We start from the raw sequence: 19,065 nt of genomic DNA, 5'->3' as shown, positions 1-19,065 counted from the left end.
GCGCGCACGCGGCTGTGCTCGCGAGTCTGTGACGTCCAGCCGGGTCTGCCGGGCTGGCCAGGTCTGCAGCCGGGGCGCCTCCTGGGTTGTCTCAGCCTGCTCCACACCGCTCGACAGCGGCGTGGCCTTGTGACATGCCGGCCGTTCTGCTCCACCAAGTGTCCCCGTGTTGATAGCCACAGGATGCAGTAGTTGTCCCACCTCAGTCAGCTGCCGAGTGCCCGACGTGATTTCTTTCTCTCTTCTTCTGGTTTTAGTTGCACCCCAGGGAAGATGCTTGCATCCCCAACACAAACTATGGTGTTCTCTTGATAGAGTTTTTTGAATTATATGGACGGCACTTCAATTATTTAAAGACTGGCATCCGGATAAAGGACGGGGGTTCATACGTGGCCAAAGACGAAGTGCAGAAAAATATGCTGGACGGCTACCGGCCATCGATGCTTTATATTGAAGACCCTCTACAACCAGGTACTGAAATTAGGTAAATGTGTGGGCATGAGCAGTTGCTGTATTGCACTTGGACTTCTCTGTAGATAAAAAATGAAGGACCACTTCTCATGTGGTGCTTCTGTTTTTCATCAGAGTATTTCATAAGCAAACATGAAAATAAACACACTCCAGAAACACACGCTGCAGCCCTGGCTGGCGTGGCTCAATGGGCTGAGTGCCAGCCTGGAAACCAAAGGGTCGCCAGTTTGATTCCCAATCAGGGCACCTGCCTGGGTTGTGGGCCAGGTCCCCAGAAGGAGGTGCGTGAGAGGCAACCGCACATGGATGTTTCTCTCCCTTTTTTTCTCCCTCCCTTCCCCTCTCTAAAAAGAAATAAAATCTTTCTAAAAAGAAAGGAAAGGGAAGTAAATCGTGCTGCGGACTCTTAGGTGGGTGGGGAGTGGAGCCCCCCCCCCCCCCGACTCCAGCCCAGAGGAACGGGTGTGGTGGTTGGGGCGGGTCTGTGTGCGTCTCCAGCATGACAGCCTCCTCTCCGTCTCCTGTCGTTGTGGCCCGATTGCAGTCTGTGGTCCGCCAGGGGGTTTCTTACCATTGGGTCTATAAAACCACACAGGTTTGGGGGTACAGTTCTACAGCAGGACAGTTGTATAGCGTTGTGTGCTCCCCAGCCCACTTCCAGTCTCCTTCCGTCAGCACTCGCCCCGCCCCCCGGTCATCACCACACTGGTCTGGGCCTGCGAGGGTTTCCCGGCCAGCGCGTTGCGGTGAGGACTCTGCAGCCCGCAGGCAGCCGCACTGAGGACAGCAAGCAGCTCAGGCTCCCCAGTGCAGGGTGCAGAGAGACAATCGAGTCCCTCTCGGAGCCCCCGCCCCGCCTGTGCGCGGTCTGCCTGTGCCGCTCCGGCCTTGCGGTGGCTTCAAAGTGAGCAGAGGAGGAACTCCTCCCGTGCTTCCCTGGCCTTCTGCCTGCCTGCTGGTCTCCTGGCTGCTCTGGGCCATAGTTTCCTGGCGGAAGTGCACATGCTTCGTTCTGCAGTGCTGGACCTCAGCGACGCGCTTATAGCCATTTGCTTTAATGTGTTAACTTGGAGAGCCATTGAGAAAAGGGTGTTAGGAGCAGGAGCCCAGCAACCTTTTCGGGCTCGTGGATATTAATCATCGTGTGCGTTCGGTCGCTGGGGAGATGCTCAGCGGGAGCGTGCTCTGTGTAAAGGACACACAGGTCCCCCGGGGGGTCTGCCGTCTGGGACCTCCTGAGGTGGGACGGGGCCGTCACAGAGCCGCCGGGAGCAGAAACTGGCTGTTCCCCATTCTTCTTGGTCTCACTCTTCAGATGGAACAGGCAGGGACTTTGGTCTGTGGGCTGGCGGGGGGCGTCCCCTGCAAGGCCAGAGTGCGTCAGGCGACCTGGGCCCAGGGCCACTTCTCACTTTGAGATGCTCAGGCTCGGAGCTGGGGGGGTGTGGGTCCCAGGTCCTGAGGGCCACTCCAGGAGGACATCACCTGCCTGTGCTTTCCGGAAGAAGGCTTGTGAACGCGTAGCCGTGTTCAGCAGTGGGCAAGCTTCCTGTCTCACAGGTGCACTTCTCCCCTAGGTAACGATGTGGGAAGGAGCTCGTACGGGGCCATGCAGGTGAAGCAGGCCTTCGACTACGCCTACGTGGTCCTGAGTCACGCTGTGTCGCCCATAGCCAAGTATTACCCCAACAACGAGACCGAGAGGTAACTGTCTGCCTGCGGTCTGCCCGCCTGTTGGGGTTGGCTGTGGCCGCCTACCTCCCGAGTGACGTCCCTCCCTCTCTTCTCTTCAAACGCACGCAGCATATTGGGCAGAATAATCAGAGTGACGGATGAAGTGGCCACGTACCGAGACTGGATATCGGAGCAGTGGGGCTTGCAGAGCAGGCCCGCGCCCGCCCGCCGCGGTAAGCACCCGCCACGGGTCCACTGTTTGAGGCTTTTCTGAGTTGTGTGCGTTTAATGGGAAGAAACGTTTTCCAATCTTTTGCCGCTCTTTCAGGAAATGGTGTTACCTTGGTAGTAGATTCTCAGCAGTTAGATAAGTGTAATAATAATCTGTCTGAAGAAAATGAAGCCCTTGGAAAATGTAGAAGTAAAGCTTCGGAATCTGTTAGTAAACACTCTTCAAACTCTTCATCAGGTCCGGTGTCTTCTTCTTCGGCCACACAGTCCAGCTCTAGTGATGTCGTAAGTATGAAGATGGGGCCTTTCTAGCCCTAGGCTCCTGGGAAGCCTGGGGGGCGGGGGCAGGGGGCGTCTAGGGGGCTGGGCCAGCTGGCTCTCTGATTGGTCGCTGGGGAGCTGAGCGATGCGAACCAGCAGCCTGCCCCAGGGGTCCCATTTCCCCACACGGCGAAAGCGAGCAGGTGGCAGTGAGCCCCCGCCACGGCGCCCCAGGCTGCACCACGCACACTGGGCGAGCCGGCCGGCCCTGTCCGTCCCTCTGTCCGTGCTCTGACACGTTTCCACGTGCATTGCACATGTCCCTGCGGTTCCCCAGAGAGCGCAGGGTGCTCCTTGCTGACCAGAGACCAGTTCTCGTCCTGGCTTTGCTTTTCATGTAAAGTTGACACGTAAGGAAGTTTTAATTGTACGTCCACTGAATTTTCACAAACGTATACACACGTGTGTGACAAACTGAACAAGACAGAGACTGAGTCCTGGAGGGCAGTCCCTGCCCCCCCCAGAGGTGACAGTGTCAGGAGTACCTCACACGGCGGATTAGTTCTGCCCATCCCAGAATATTCGTGAAAGTGTGTGTGTGCTTTCTCGTGTAGGGCTTCTTGGTTTAACTTTTACAAATTGAGATATAATCCTCATAGTTGGCCATTTAAAAAATGTGTCACGTGACGGTTTTCAGCATATTCACCAGATCGTGCAGCCGTCACCTGATTCCAAGGCCTTTCCAGCCCCCGAGAAGCAGCCTGGCGGTGGGGCCCCCGCAGCCCTGCTGTGCGGCCTGCCCCGTCCCCAGCGCATCTACACCGGGCACAGCCGCGCCCACTTTTCCTTACCAGGGTTACTTTTAAGTTTGCCTAATTGAGACGTAACAGGGGCTTACCCCCTGATCGAATTCTGCCTTTGGGAGGCATGCAACATGAAAAACTATCTAAATAGAGAGGGGACGTTTTTTACTGCTGACAAGGACCATGTGTCATAGTGGCGCCATGAAGCCTCATGTGCAGAGCTGGTGGGGTGCCTCTCTGGCTCCTGGAGTGGATTGGAGTTGGCCTGGGGGCGGAGTGGCAGGGACAGAGCCTGTCACCCGGAGGTGCAGCGTGGGGCTCGGGGCTCAGCCCAGACCTGAAGGCAGAGGAGCCACAGCCAGGTGGGCTCCGCCGTGGGTCTGGGATGTCTGTGCCCACGGGGCGCCTGTGGGAGGAGTTCCCCGAAGCAGCTGCTGTCACAGAGACGTGGGCGGAGCCTCTCAAACCGCCCTTTCTCTGAAGAGGCAGTGGCTTCGGGGCTGGGACCTAGGCCCTCCCTCATGGTCCCGCCCCTTGCCCTGCACTAGGGTCCATTTCATACACTCGCACCTCTGTGGGTTCTTTAAGGTGATAGCCAAGGTCAGGCGTGCCTGGTGGTGTAACCAGGCACAGAAGCCCTCTGACAAAATGAGCCAATCTCAGTGTTTGGAGGGAGACTGGAGCACTGTGTGGGGGGCATCTCTCCATGTGCCCTCTGCCGTGAATGCGCCAGTGTTTACACTGGGCGTGGGGAGTGGTCGGCTGACATGTCTTCCTGTGTTGGTGTTGCGTGTCCGAATTGTCAGTACATCACATTGTAACTCATGTGACTTGCGGTAGGATTCCGACGCGACGCCGTGCAAAACCCCGAAACAGCTGCTCTGCCGTCCGCCCCCCGGGAACCGCGTGGGGTCGCAGGAGGCGTCTGTGGAGACCTCGCAGGCCGGCGGGAGAGCGCAGGGCGCCCCGGCCACCAGCAGTGCCAGCAAGTCGCAGGTGCGTGCGGCGTTCAGGATATAGCGCCTCTGGCGTCTCACCTGTCGGTGTGTGTCACAGGTTGAGGACCACTTGGGGCTGACGTACGGCCCAGCCTTGTTCCGAGAGGTCCAAGCTCAGCAGTGCTTGCAGGTGCGAGATGTCCCGGCGGCGGCTTTGTGGGCTTCTGGGGGCCCTTGTAAGATGTCCCAGTCCGCCACTCGGACCCCAGCACAGCACCAGGGAGTCACACAAGGGTGCCCGGGTCCTTGCCCGTGGAGCACACGCAGACTCGGCTGCTCGTGCGGCTCCATGGTTGTGTTGCACATGTCTGGGAGTGAGTGCCGCTTGTGCGTGCACGGAGCACGGCACTAGGAACGCCCCTTTTCATTACACATCGACAAGCATGCGATCCCGTGACATGACAGGATCGCACCCCAGCACACATGACATTTTAGGTGAAATGTTCAAGTTGAAACTGTAAATCTTGACACCCGTATCATTACCCTTCCAACCAGCCTCAGGTGCGCGTTACTTCTGCCGGGCCCTGCATTTCGGCCTGTTTGCCTCCGACGCCCAGCGGCCCGCATTGCAGAGCCCAGGCCACGGACCGCTGTGCACAGTTGTTCAGCATCTCAGTTAGAGGAGGCCACAGAGCGCCTCCGTCTGAGGGTTTTTGTGGTGCCTGACATTGTATTACCGTAATGGATCAAAGTGAGGGCAAGAAGCCATGTTCCCCTGGGCTCCGACCCCAGGCCCTCTGACCCCCTCCGAGCACAGCAGGATGGGGTGGGGGGGGCGGCGCTTGTCAGGACGCAGCGACTTGTGCCGGCTCCCGCCCGCCGTGCCCTGCAGACTCCGCCCGACCTTTCCCGCCGTAGTTGTGAGCACCAAAGACGCCTCCGGAAGGGGCAGTTAATATGGCAGGTGTCCGTGCCCCGAGGGCCCGAGCACTGCAACGCCAGTTAGCGCATGGTGTGTGGGCTGGGGGCGTCCCTGAGGAAAGTTACTGGTTCCATCTGGTCTGTGAGAAGGCCAGGCAGCCCTCTGGGCTTCTTGGTACTCCGGGGAAGAACAGCTCTCGTTTCAGAGTGGTGACCCCAGGAGTGTCATTTTCTGCCCGCCACGTAAGCGTGGCCCTGGTGTGGAGAGGCCCTGGTGTCAGTGTGGCTGTCGGTGGGTGTGCAGATGTGGCGTGGCGCTCACGTCTCGGTGCCCGCTTCTTCCGCAGCACGGGCCCGCCCGGCTCTTCCGGCCTTCCAGCAAAGGCTTCCAAGGCACGGCTCCGACAGGCCCCGGGGCCCCGGCGGTAGACAGACAGCATCCTGGCCGGTCCAGTAACCAGTGTTTCCACGGCAAGAAGAGGAGGCACAAGAGGGACGCCCCGATCGCAGACCTGTGTAGATAGTCGGCGTGGCGCGGCGGACCGCCCTGCGCAGAGACCTCAGCCCGCGGCCGCGGCCGGGGCCTCCTGGGACGCGCTGCAGCCCGGCGCCGTCCACGCGTTGATTGAGCGTTGGGCCCAGCTCGCCACGGAACGGATCATGAAGACCGACAGCTGCAGAAACAAAGAGCAAGCGGGGGAGGGGGGCTGCTCGTGGATAAGTCGTGTGCTACAACAGGGTCATTTTAAGATTTGAAGCTTGAATGTAAATGAAATATATTTCTCATTGGCTTCATGCAGAGTTGGGGGAACAGGAGTCAGTGGGGGAGAGGGAGAACACGGCATCCCAGGGAAAGCCCAGATCCCAGCGGGGGAGTGGCCTGTGCATGTTTTTTAAAAAGTATTTTTGCACATGTTTACCATTTTATTGTGTGTATATATAGATGACCACATAGGAAATGGATATTTGTAATAGTGGGTTTGTTAATACTTTTTACATAACATTACTGTTTAAATCGTAAACAGATTCTCTCAGGATTAGTTTGCAGAATAATCTGATTTGTCATGTTAACATCCACATGTAGGGAAGTAATTAGTTCTCTTACTCGATCGGTTTCCCTTGGCAATGAGGTGACAGGGCCCTGGTGACCTGCTGCTGAGAAAGCGTTTCCTCTCTCAAGAAAAGGGTCATGGTGGCAAATGACGTTCATTTTATTTTGTACAAACGAACATACGTGTCTGTACTGTGTACTTGTGTGTGAGCACTGAAAATCCAACCATCTCTCAGAATCAACTTGCAACGGTTTTCTAGAGTGCTGTTGTCCTGACCTCATGTGTGTTTCCTTTGCGGTCTTTTTAAATTTTTATTTCACTTTTTTATTTTTTAAAATCTCTGACAGGGAGGCAAGGGCCCCAGCCCTGCCACAGCGAGCCCCCGGCCGCAGCCCTTGCATGCTGGCCCTGCCGACCCCGCGTGCTGCCCGCGCCTGGGCCCCGCGCCTCTTCTCGAGCGCTCCTGCGTCGTGCCCTTGGGGAGAGCGCCTGCGAGCCGCTTCCGCGACAGCACACCTGCGAAGGACTGTTTCCTGTCCTCCACTTGATGCTTTTGGTGTTGTCGATCTTCCAAGAGGAAATGGTCTTTGGTAATGGGTCTGTTTTGTATTGCCTTATTAAGACCAAATACTTCTTGTCATCCCATCCCTCATCCTTTCCTTCCGTGGAATTGTTATCTTCAATTAAAACTTTTTTAAACCTCCACTTGTTTCAATCAGACTGTAAGTCTCGGTTGTGGTCAGCTCTGACATGTGTAACTCTGGTTTGTCACGTGCTGAGTTTGCAGCTCGGTCGGGCGTGTCTCCTGGTCGAATGTGCGTGACGTTTCTGCAGACGCTTTCTCTAGCGAGAGCTTTGGTGTTCAGCATCAGTGTGTGGCTCTGTTGGCTGCGGCTGCTTCCGAGAAGAGAGTCTTATATGTGTATACATACAAAGTACTGTTGGCTTTTAGGGATTTTTTATATACGTTTATGAAATACTGAAGACCGATCAGACCATTAATGGACACTTAGTGCAACTTTTTTTAAAGAAAATAATGCTGAAGTAAGACAAAAACTAATGTCATCACTGAAATCAGCAATTCTCGAGTGTTATTCACAAGGGAAAAATGTGTTCCAGAACTGGAAACCCCTGATAACCTGTGCAAAACCATGGGAGATTTTAAGTGTGATGTTACTTGGACGATGTTTTAAATCTTCCAAGTCCCATTTTATCCTGATCAGAATTTTTATCAAGGCGTCGAGCTTCCGTTTCTTTGCAACTAGTTTGTCCTGACATTGTACGCATAATCACAGTATTTATTTTCCAGGACTGTTGTGTGTGTGTAGACCTATGTTTACTGCTAAGGGAACAATTATTTATAAAATAAAGTGAAATTCAGTATTCGCTGCCTACTCCAGACACTTCATACTCGCAGAGATCCACGCCCCACCTGCCACGCTGACCGTGTTCTCAGAGGACGGCCCTCGTCGCTGGAAGCGAATGGACTCTTAGGGGGAGGGTAGTAGGTCCCAGCGAGCGTGTGATTCCGTTCAAAGTGGCGGTCGCGGGGAGATAATCTTGATTCCATTGGGAATCTTAGGTTTTCGTAAATTTATTGGGAAAATAGTTTTTCCTGTACTGCTGATGTTTCTTTTTGGTAAACAGTATCTTTCTAAAAAGGACAAAAGCATGAAGGCAAAATTGAGGCGTGTACATTTCCTCAGCCGACCAGCATTGTATTCGTGAGTTACTGTGTGTCTTGCAGCGAGCAGGGCGGAAGCCGGCTCGTTTTCCAATCCGAAGTAAAATAACTTCCAAGAACTTCCCGTCTGCCTGCTCGTTTTGTTCTGCACATGCGATCTCCGGTGTTTTGACTCCCGTCTCGCCGCTTTGTTTTGAGTTTGGTACTTGGAAGCTTTGGTGAACCCGTCAGAAACACGTGCTTTCAATGCTCCACCCCCTGCTCCCTGTCCACGAATCATACCCTGCCTTTGCCAGATCCTGGGGTCCAGGGGTAGACAAATTCTGCCCCACCGTGGGGGCTCTCCTTTGGCGGTCACGTACGTGTGCCTGGTCGGCGCCGATGCTGCCCGCAGAGCCGTGACGGCCATCCGAATGCCGACTTTAGAGGTGCTGACGTGTCAGAGGCATCAGCACAAGACCCGAGTGGCTGTTTCCATGGCGAAGGCGAGCACGCCTCTCTCTCCAGCTCTGAGGGGTCTGTCCAGGTGCATGGTTCACGTCCCTGTCCGGTTCCGGGAGGTTACCGGTGCCCTGCGGACCTTGCTCTGGCCTCTGGGACCGCCGGCTCCTCAGGCAGCTGCCCTCCAGTCTGGACCCTCCCGGTCCCACACGCCTTTTATTTGCTGGGTCCAGATGTTCCTGGACAAGGTCTTCCCAGGGCACCGCATGCACCGCAGGGAGAGCGCTTTAACCGCGTTGTCCCTGTAGAGCTTACACGCCGCCCTGCGTGTCGTCTTCCCCCGCGCCATGGCAAGGTGAATTGTGTTTGCCATGGCCTGCAGGAGCGAGGGTTTGGGGTCTCCGGGATCGAGGGTGGGCCAGGAGAGGGTGACACCATGTGTGGCAGTGCCCTGTACTGCCGTGGCCTGCTCCTTGCAGAGTAGCCCTCGGTGACTGGGGTCAGTTACCGAGGTCACCCTGCAAAATCCCTAGGCACCACCTCTGTCGGGGCAGAGCGAGAAGCTCCGCTGGTGTTTTTGTTGGTCGTGGCGGTATTAATGCCGTCGCTACCCGAGAGTTTTGTCCGTTCCTTCCATCACAACACCACACTGCCGATTTCTCAGCGTGTTAGTCACCAGCTAGGAATGCCGATAGGAGAACTGATTGCTTCTGAATTTTCAGAAATTGAATTCGGAAAGTACAAACACCGTGGCCAGGCATGCGGCGGGGAATACTGAAATGTTAGGATGCATGGTTGGAGGCTGGATTCCCGCCCATCAGTTCCCACCATCCTAGCTCAGAAAGTGCGTTGTGGAAAGTAGCGTTCTCCCGAAGCACATATTAAGCAGGGCACTCTCTGAGTGCTCCTTGAGCTTAATTGAGTGGAAAAGTGACACTTCATAGTTACCTGGGATCCTCGTGGTCATTATGACACGGTTCCCTCAGTGAATGGTTAGAGAATGTGTTGCGTTAACATGGGAACAGACAGGTCGCTGCGGTTCCTTGGAAGCATCTTCGTGGCTCTTCTGAGCCTCAAGACTTTAGTGAATGCCATTTTTAAAAAGATTTTATTAGAGGGGAAGGGAAGTGGAGAAACATCAACATGTGGTTGCTTCTCACGTGGAGCCCACTGGGGACTTGACTCCACAACCCAGGCATGTGCCCTGACTGGGAATCGAACCAGTGACCCTCTGGTTTGCAGGCCAGCACTTAATCTACTGAGCCACACCAGCCAGGGCCAGTTAACACCGTTTTGTGCAAACATTCACGGGCAGGGTCAGTGTGAATGTTTGTGAGCAAATGTCAGTCCTCTGCCGGGTGTTCAGCACAGCTAAGGGGCAAGCCAGGCCTTCCCGCGGAGGTGAGCTGCCCGGCTCGGACAGTGGCGCGGCCCAGAGGCCATTTCTTCCCCTGTCCCCGTGAGCCGAGTTGGCTTGACACCTTAGGCAACTTCCTTTTCGTCGGAGAGAACGGGCCACATGCTCTGAATGTTGACAAAATCATTAACGAGAAGCATGGCTTGGAAACACGACTGACCTATTTGATATCCAGAATTAAATATTTGCTCAAGGACAGTTTTTTTCGTTAATAAGCTGCTAATGTTTGTTTTATGTCAGGATTTTTTCGTTAAGTCCTCGGCCTTTGCATTTTCTACTTAAGTATGTGCATGCGTTGACCCTCGTCCTTCACCTGCCAGTGGAGGAGTTGCCACTTGAGGAAGAGGTCGAGCCTCGGAGGGAGGGAGGACAGTGGGGCCTTCGGTGACGGCAGATGCGAGGGGCCTGCTGGGTATACTTGGGCGGCAGGAGCGGGTGACAGCCAAGTGATCAGTCGGGTGTTCTCTTCACACGTGCATTTCTGCAAGTGCTTACCTACTGCTGCTGCCACGTCCTCTTTAACCCAGGTCCTCACGGGGCCCAACGGCCTTGGCTCCTCCTCCCGGCAGCGGCAGCGCTTCCCCGGGCCTGGATGGACTTGTTGGGCGATTCATTTGGTCTTAGAGGCGCTGTAGTTAGTAACGAGAGATTCTGCAATAAAACAAACTGGCCGTTCCCTGCCTGGTTCCCTGGCTTCCTGCCGGAGGGTGGGCAGGCCAGGGACAGGCCCTGAGGCCAGGGAGAGGTGGGGTTCCTCTGTCCTGTCCTTGTCTCCTGAGGTTGAGTCAGGGGTCCCTCTTCCGGTGAGGTGCCCGGTTGTCAGCCCATCTCCAAGTTCAAATTACCTTCCCCTTTCACCCCGGGTTCTGTGCAGGTCCGAGCTCTTTCCTAAACCATGTCATTTGTTACCTTTGGTTACAGGTTACTACGTGTCTCTGTCCCTAACCTTCAGCTCCGAAATTTAAGATCCCCTTTGATTTTCATATACATGGAAATGTTCAGGAGTCACTTTTTACAGATAAGCCTTTTGAAGTTCCGTAATCCTAAAATCTAAAGAGTTGTGAGGAGTGTCGGCGTGTTCGCACAGAACCCACTCCCAAAAGCACCGTCCAGTTGCATGCTCATGTCCGACCTGGGAGGTCTGGGGGGCAGCCCACGTAGTTTCCAGAAATGCAGGGTTAGGGACACGCTGCTGAGTGGACAGGGCATCCGCCCGTCTGATTGGAAGCTGGGTGAACCTGTGTTTGTCTCAGTAACTTTTGTTTTTGTTCCCCTGATCAGCACTGCCCTCTGTGTTAGGGAGTGTGGACTCCGGGGCTGTGCTGGAGGCTTGGGTCATCTCCAAAGCCTTCCAGTGTTGTCTGGGTACCACTAAGAGGTGCTAAGGAATTGACCAGGAAAAAAAAAACAGATTTGATACAAATGACTTACGACATGGGGACACTTGCCAAGGTCCTGGCACCGGGCACCAGTCATCAATAGTGCAAAGAAATGGCATGCCCGGAAGTTTGATTTTTATTGTAAGCTAATGACAGTTTCTTTAAAGATGCCGACGGTTTGCATTGACGGTTTTGTGAATTGCATTTCTGTGCACAGCTGTGCCCCGGTGCTCACCACCGGGCTTATAATTCATGGTCTTCACTTCAGCAAAGGCTCTGCGTGCGCTTCCGTCTACCTCCCGAGCCTCTGCGTGGGGCCCAAATGGCTGCTTTTCCTTAATGTATCTCGTAATGATGAAGCCAGGCCTGAGTGGGTGGAGCCTTCGGGCACTGTATTCGCCCCCTGCCTCCAGGTGCCGCTCACAGGGTCCCTTGGTCGCCTTGCGGCCTCTGCCAGACTAGAAACTGACTCCCTGGAATTGGGCAGGTGGCAGGTGCCAGCCCGGCTCTGTCCTCTGCTGTGATGCCAGGGGTTCTGCCTCTGCACCAAGAGACTGGGCGACTGCGCCACACAGACCGTGGGCGTGGTGAAGGTGTTGGCTTCCCCGGAGAACAGAGGAAGTGGGATCCACAGCCAGGTGCGAGCAAACCACCTTTCGGCGTTCCGCCCCGTCGGGGAGCGGTGCTGGCAGTCCCCCGGTCCCTGGGGCCAGGACGAGGGCGCTCACCTGGGAGCCCATGAGGGGAGTCCCGGGTGGTCCACACTGTGGACCGCCCAGGACCCCAGGCAGATGGAGCGGGGAGAGCGGTCTAGACTGCAGACGACAACCGCTCCAGCCTGCTCACTTCTTACACACTCACTGGCAACGGTCTCAAAAAAGTGTAATCTGTTAGAGAAGTGTCTCACGTGGTAAGTGACAGGACGAACAGTGTATAGGCAATTTTGTCCATCTCCCCACAGAGTGGATTTACCTAATTTCTCAACTCTCAGTGAGTGGGTGTCCCACGGTGAAGGACAGTCACCCGGAAATCCCTGACAGAAGCATCTAGTTTCCCTTCACCCCCAGTCCCACTGAGCCCCCTGAAGCTGGCCACTTGGATATTCGGGGATGTGTCCTAGATACTAGACAAACATGTACGGTCCTGGCTGGGTAACTTGTTCAGAGCGTTGTCCCGGTGCACCAAGGTTGCAGGTTCAAATCCCCAGTCGGCACGTACACGAATCGCCTAGTGAGTGCATCAATAAACAAAATGCACCTGCGTGTACCAACATGTCTGTACGTATATACTTTTAGAGATGAAGAGGCACCCCAGGTCTGATTCTGCGACCCCCCCCCATGTGGAGAGATCCTCGCCTGTCATTGCACACACAGGCCCGCGCACCCCTCTTCAGGACCCAGGTGTCTGCAGGTGTCTGCGAAACAAGTCAGGTGCCCCTTAGGGAGTGTCCAGCACAATCCAGTTTACCTTATGTGTGGGTTTTATAGCTGCTGCTGTTTGATGGCACTTTCCTTCCGAACTGAGCTCATCTCAAAAATTCTTCCAACCCTGGCTGGTGTAGCTCAGTGGAATGAGCACGGGCCTGTGAAGCAGAGGGTCGCTGGTTCGATTCCCAGTCAGGGCACATGCCTGGGGTGTGGGCCAGGTCCCCATTAGGGGACACATGAGAGGCAACCACACATTGATGTTTCTCTCCCACTTTTTCTCCTTCCTGTCCCCCCTCTCTAAAAATAAATAAGTAAAATATTTTTAAAAATTCTTCCAGTTCTATTGCGTTTGAGGTGAATTTTCGCAAGTCGCTTTGAAGGTTCTCATTGTCTGATACACTTGGTAGGAGGGGGAGGCCATCTGTGCAACACGGCTGTCTGAAACCGCGCTGCTCCTGCCCCTGCCCTGGACAAAACAGATGGACACTGTCCATTGCGCTGGCCGCTCCTCACCACCTGTCTCCTCAGACCCTTCAGTGACAGCAGCAACTAGCACGCAAACTATCCCCAGAAATAAGTTACCTGTCTCAAAGTAGGAGGGGCTCCTGGGGAGAAGAAGGACCCAGGGTCCAGCGCTGGGCGTCGGAGCGCAGGCTGCCTCGGGTTGGCTGGGAAAGTCCACCTGAGATTTTGTCGGTGGGAGAGGGCGAGAGGCAGCCTGGCGGCTTCAGACGGCCATCCCGTCTCCCTCGTCCTGGTCAGTCATTTTTTCTCCCTTGCCACCGCACTGTCATTTTTTTCCGGGAAATTCTTTGAAATGACTTTCGCAGGCTCTTGATGTGCTTACAGAATTTTGTCTGTGATTTCTTTTCTTTTTTAAAAGATTTTATTTACTTTTAGAGGGGAAGGGAGGGAGAGAAACATCCATGTGAGGTTGCTTCTTGTGTGCCCCCCACGAGGGACCTGGCCCACAACCCAGGCATCTGCCCTGACTGGGAATCGAACCAGCAACCCTTTGGTTCACATGCTGGTGTGCTCAGTCCACTGAACCACAGCAGCCAGGGCTCCCCTGTGATTTCTATTCATTACTGTCCAGTACAGTATATCATGAGGTGTCCCGTATTCACCAGGAATGTGACAACTTTGATTTAAATTGGGATGATTTTTTCACCTTTTAAGTAAAATGCTTTATACTTGCCTGTCCCGTCCCCCCCCCCCAGGCCTCCGGCTCCCCAGAAAAAAAACAAAACAAAAAACATTTAAAACTTTGGATTAATTTGTCAAACAGTCCATTTGGGAAATAGCACTAATCTGTGTATCTGTATGTTTCTAAAGCAAGAATGTTTGTACGTATGTAACTAACTCCTGTTTGAAAACCTGGGATTGAGACGTGGAAGAGAAGCAAATGCGTTAGAGATTCAAACCTCCAGTCTTCAACGCCCACGTTAAAGGCAGACGGAAGGGGAGGGTTGTTCAAAGTAGCCAGTGGGCTGTTTACTTGCTGTGTCGATTTTCAAAGGCGCGACTGCCCACTTCGGGCTGCAGACCTTTTGTGCTTACACCAATCAGCAGGCGAATGCACCAATGTGGCTTTGCACACACACTCAAAGCAGTTGTGAAGTGCGTTCCATCAGACACCTTTCTAGTTTTTTTAATCCAGTTCAAGGAAACAGTTTCACGTGAGCAGGTAAGACCTGTCCCCAGGAAGAGGGTCACGAGGCAGCCAGGCCGGGCACGGAGGTTGGGGTGGACCAGAGGGGCCCTGGGCCCCGCCAGGACCGCGGCAAGCGGTGGATGGGGGTGGGGGAGCAGCAGTTTCGCCATCATTTAAAGCCAAATGGCTCTGAAAGTCTGTCTCCCTCTCCTGAGGCCGCCCCTTCCAACTTTTGGTGGCTGGGGTGGCGGTGGCATGTTTTGCTCTGTGTCTTTGAATGACACGCCTCTAATAACACTTCTTGATTTTTTAGTTCTTGAAATTGTGTTCACTTCCCACACCCTGGACTCTGACGTTTCTTCAACAGTAGAATTTTTTTATGTTTTTGTGACTTGGTGGATGTTGCCCTCGCTGATTGGGCTGTGGAAGGACCTGACTCCTTTTTCTGCACAAGTTTGTTTGTTTGTTTTTCCTGGAGTTTTTTTGTTCTCAGTTTCCCCCCCGCACTTGACTCACTCGGTCCCCTCCCCTTGGCCGGGTTCCTACAGCCCGTCACAGGCTCAGGTGCCGCAGGCCTGGTAATGAGTCACCTTTTCACAGGCTCCCTCCGGACAGTGGCCACTGCCCACATGTCCCCCGGTGTCCCCACCTCCACCTGCAGATCCCTCCCCTCATCCCTGCTCGTCCAGCTCTCTGTCCATGAGTGCTGTCCCCCAGGGGTTTCCCCGGGAAGGTGCAGTGTCTTTGTCCTTCATTTACGCCCGTGGACGGCTCTGCCGGGTGCAGGGTTCTCAGCTGGAGACCCTCTTTCCTTCAGCCTTTGACAGCACTGCCTCTTGACTCTCGGCCTCGTGAAAACAGCTAGTTTCAGCCCCCCTTTTGGGCGTCTTTCACTCTCAGGATCTTCTCTTTGATCCCCGAGTTCTGAAATCGCATTCTGGAAATCAGCGGGTCTGCTTCACCCGGTGCACGGGGCTCGTGAGGCGGGAACCCTGTCCGGAGGCTCCGCGTGCCCTTTGGTCCCGGGCAGTGAGCCCGGGTTTCCATTCCCCTCCCCCGTTTTCTCGCAGCGCCACAACTACCCACAGTTACTCCAAGAGGGGTCTCCTGGCCCAGCCCTCTGGGGACCCTCCCTCCTCTTCCCTACCTTCCATCTCTCCCTTTTTAACTTTACCTCCCAACGTCGGTTGTCTGAGGGTTTTGTTTTTAAAGATTTTATTTATTTTTAGAGAGAGGGAAAGGGAAGGAGAAAGAGTTAGAGAAACATCAGTGTGTGGTTGCCTCCCGCATGGCCCCCACTGGGGAACTGGCCCGAAACCAAGACATGTGCCCCGACTGGGAATCGAACCGGCCAACCCTTTGGTTCTCGGCCCGTGCTCAATCCACTGAGCCACGTCAGCCAGGGCTCTGAGGGTTTTGTTCTTGTCCTCAGGGGTTCCTTTTCGTTTTATTTTTGTTTTTAGAAAGCATTCTACTTGGCTTCCTGGTTGCAATATACTTTTTATTCCCTGAAGATATGAAAGGCAGGTTCCTGTCTGCCTGCACAGTCTCCAGACTTTGCTCGTCTTGGACTCCCTTTGGGGGCTGGAGGCTTTCCCGAGATTCCCCGGGCGGCCTGCTTGTCTGCACATGTGTGAGCTTGGGCTTGACGAGCCCACGGGACGCTCCAAACAGGAGTCAGCTGGGGACCCTGGGGGTGTGCAGACCGGCCAGACGGCTATGAGGAGAGGCTCCTCAGGACCCAGCTGGTGGGTCACTCAAGGCCGCTTCCAGCCCAGGGGAAAGGCCGCATCCAGAGACAGCCGAGAGGGGGCGAGGGGGGGGCCTGAGACGACGGGTATGTCCCTGCTTCCCATATAAACTGCCTTTTGAATTTCCCTCCGTGCCTGCAGCTGATGAGGCCCAACCTGGAGCCTGTCTCTCTGTTAGCTTCCCCAGACAAAGCCCTGCAGACTTCTGCCTGGATGGGGAGGGACAGTCACTCAGCTGGTGGGGGTCGGGGGTGAGGGAGAGACTGGCACTCTGAGCTGCGCCTTAGATTGGCATCGACCTCCTTGACTTTCGCTCCCCCTGCTTCCTGAGCCGCCCGGCACATCCCCTCGCTGAGTCTCGGGTTTACCCAGCCCACCTGGGGCTGACCCTTGGTTTGCCCAATTGCTGGTGTAGGGTTCAGCGTCCTGTGTCAGCCAAGCTAGTGCCCCCGGAACACCTGCTTTCTCCGGTCCAGGTTCGCACTTCTGTCCCTTTCTCGCTCCCTCTCTCTGTTCTCATGGGTCTTAAAAACTTCCTTTCACAGCCGTTTCAGGGGCCCCAAGGAGGCAGCAAGACTAGTGGACGGGCTTCACCCCGCATCTCTGCTGGTAAGTCCTCCAGCGTCCAGCTGGGTCGTTGGGGGCGGGGGGTAGAAAGTGAGGGCCTCACTTCTGCCCCCAGTGTTCCCTGGCCGCGGGCACCGGCCCTCGTGGGGGTGGGTGTTTTCTGGGGTCTGTCACCACCGTGTGTGACTAAGATGTCAGACGCACGGCATGGACGTTTGGAGAGAGGCGTCCGCTGTGTAACTGCAGCCCTTCGGTGTGGACTGCGTTTCCCCTGTGGACCAAACACTCTCATGTGCACGTTCTGTTCGCAGACACCAGGAGCGAAAGCTCCGTGGCTTGCCGGTTGTCATGTCAGTCTGGTGTGAGACCCCGTCCAGCACCCTGGGAGCGCCGTCCTGCCCCCGCTGAGCCCCCCGGTCGGCAAGCACGTGCACTCACAGACCGGCCCAGGACCGCGGTCTCGGGGCGCGGGGCTCCCACCCCAACGGGAAAGCAGTGTCTGAGGGCCTGCGGCCCTGTGGCCGGCACCCCTGGGAGCCACACCAGACCCACTGAACCGGAGGCCCAGGGAGGGGCCTGCTGTGGGTGTTTTCTGACGTCCTGGGCTCCAGCTGGAGACCCCAAGGGCCCAGTGGGCTCCGAGGTGACTACGGCCCGGCTGTCACGGCAGTTAAGCATCCACACCGGGGCTGGCAGGCATTTCACTGTCCTGCTGATTTCCGGCCTGCTCCGAGGGGAGGCGGTCACACATGTGGGTGGAGATGACACTCGGGGCGCTGTGGGACGTCACAGCATGGCTGCCCACACCCTGCACGAGGCCGAGGGTGCCTGGTGCTCTGCTCAAAGAGGCCGAAGGAACAGGGCTGAGCCCCAGCCCCAGGAGGGCTGCCCTGCCCGGGCCCCCCTCGCTCTCCAGGGTCGACCTTGGCCATGGGACGCGGGCCGCAGGGCTGAGGTGCTCATGGTTCTGGAGGCAAACAGGTGGGTCCTGTTGAGGGTTGGTGGGCCCCGGGGCAGGGCCTGGTTCTGATGAGGACCAGGTGTGCCCTCCATTTGTGCATTTCTGGCACGGGGAGGTCCTAGCTGCTCACACATTCCTGGGTGAGCCTGCTGGACTCAGCAGTGACCTTGCCCAGAAAGTGACACAGCTCCCGCCCAGAGGGCCAACAGCCACCATCCCAGGGACTGTGGGAACCTCTCCTGTTGCCTGGAGTGGAAACCGGACTTCCACCTCCCGGATTCCACTATCTGGTTCCTCAGCATAGTTCCTCGAAGCAGGTGGCCCGTGGGCTGGGCTCCTCCACGGTCACAGCCATGGCCCTCCCAGGGCCTTTTCCCTGTGAAGTTGTACCCAGATGCCACCACAGGTTCCGAGCAGCCCAGGGTTTTCCAGTCTGTCTGTGCTAGGACCCCCTGGGGCCCATCCACCTGTAGATTCCTGGGGGTCTTTCCCATGGCGCTCTGGCCAGGGCCCCACCCACAGAGTGGGACCCAGCCTCCAGAATGGGGGTGTGGGCCCTTTGAACCAGTGGGAGGGCAGGGACGCCGGAAGATCTGTGACTTAACTGCCCTGCTGGGCCTGATGATCCCTCATTCCTGTGCTCTGTCCCTCCCAGCCGTGACTCAGAGGAGTACTTTCTTGCTCACCCAGCCTGGGTACCTCAGAAACAGGGCAGGTTTTTTTTTTTTTTTTTTTTACTGCTTGCTCTGGGCTGTCTGCTGGGTTGTGGGAAGGCACGTGGGGGCACAGCGAGGTGGTGACAGCTACTTTCCTAGGCTGGCTTTGTCCTCCCGGCCCCAGCACAAACGACAGGTAGGGGTGGACCAGCAGGGGACAGGGCCCTTAGCTCCCACTTCTGGAGCCCCTTGGAGTTAAGGCCTGAGCGAGACAGCAGCTTTCCACCCAAGCCTCCCTCGCCCTGGCAGGAAGGCATTAGCCCGCAGACCAGGGATCCTTCTAGAAATGGGTGTTACTGGATTAGGGGTCGGATCTGGAGGAGCAACAGCTGAAAGAGTTTGCTAGAAAGTGTTCCCCTCTGGGCTGGAGGAGCACGGGGCAAGTCCAAACACGTGTGTGACCAAGAAAACAGGTTGCAAAGGGTTTTATTTCCTGCTCCGGGTCCAAAGCGCCTGACGTTCCTTCCGCAGGGACCCGTGCAGGCGGGAGGACACGTGCTGCGTTCACGCGTTTCCACACTTCTGATGCTATCGAGCAGGGGGGCGGGGCGGTGACGAGATGGGGACGGGTCGTCCGGGACGCCCCTCCGCCCCGCCTACCTCCTCGCCGCCTGCAGCCGGGCTGGGCCCGGAGGACCCGGACCGCCAGTGGGGGGCGCCTGCGGCCGTCCGTGCTGCACAGCCGGTTCCCGCCCGGGGCGGTGCGCGGACACTTGG

General features: G+C 56.1%; 1 protein-coding gene across 2 annotated transcripts in view; it reads left to right on the top strand.

Moving 5' to 3' along the window:
• TENT4B (terminal nucleotidyltransferase 4B) overlaps positions 1–8,155 on the top strand; it is a 31,977-nt gene extending 23,822 nt beyond the window's left edge. Inside the window, exons 7-12 of one of the 2 annotated variants that reach the window (XM_037066359.1) lie at positions 258–471; positions 2,049–2,175; positions 2,275–2,378; positions 2,474–2,661; positions 4,281–4,436; positions 5,647–8,155. In XM_037066359.1, coding sequence (XP_036922254.1) covers positions 258–471; positions 2,049–2,175; positions 2,275–2,378; positions 2,474–2,661; positions 4,281–4,436; positions 5,647–5,823 — 966 coding nt within the window. In that variant the 3' untranslated portion in view covers positions 5,824–8,155. The remainder of the gene's footprint in view (positions 1–257; positions 472–2,048; positions 2,176–2,274; positions 2,379–2,473; positions 2,662–4,280; positions 4,437–5,646) is intronic. The other variant, XM_037066360.1, reaches the window with a different exon arrangement.
• Positions 8,156–19,065: the final 10,910 nt, after the last annotated feature.

The sequence above is a fragment of the Sturnira hondurensis genome, unplaced genomic scaffold (genome assembly GCF_014824575.4).
Source record: "Sturnira hondurensis isolate 20B ecotype Veracruz unplaced genomic scaffold, ASM1482457v3 Scaffold0016617, whole genome shotgun sequence".
Lineage (NCBI taxonomy): Eukaryota > Metazoa > Chordata > Mammalia > Chiroptera > Phyllostomidae > Sturnira > Sturnira hondurensis.
This window is presented reverse-complemented; position numbering and strand designations above follow the sequence as displayed.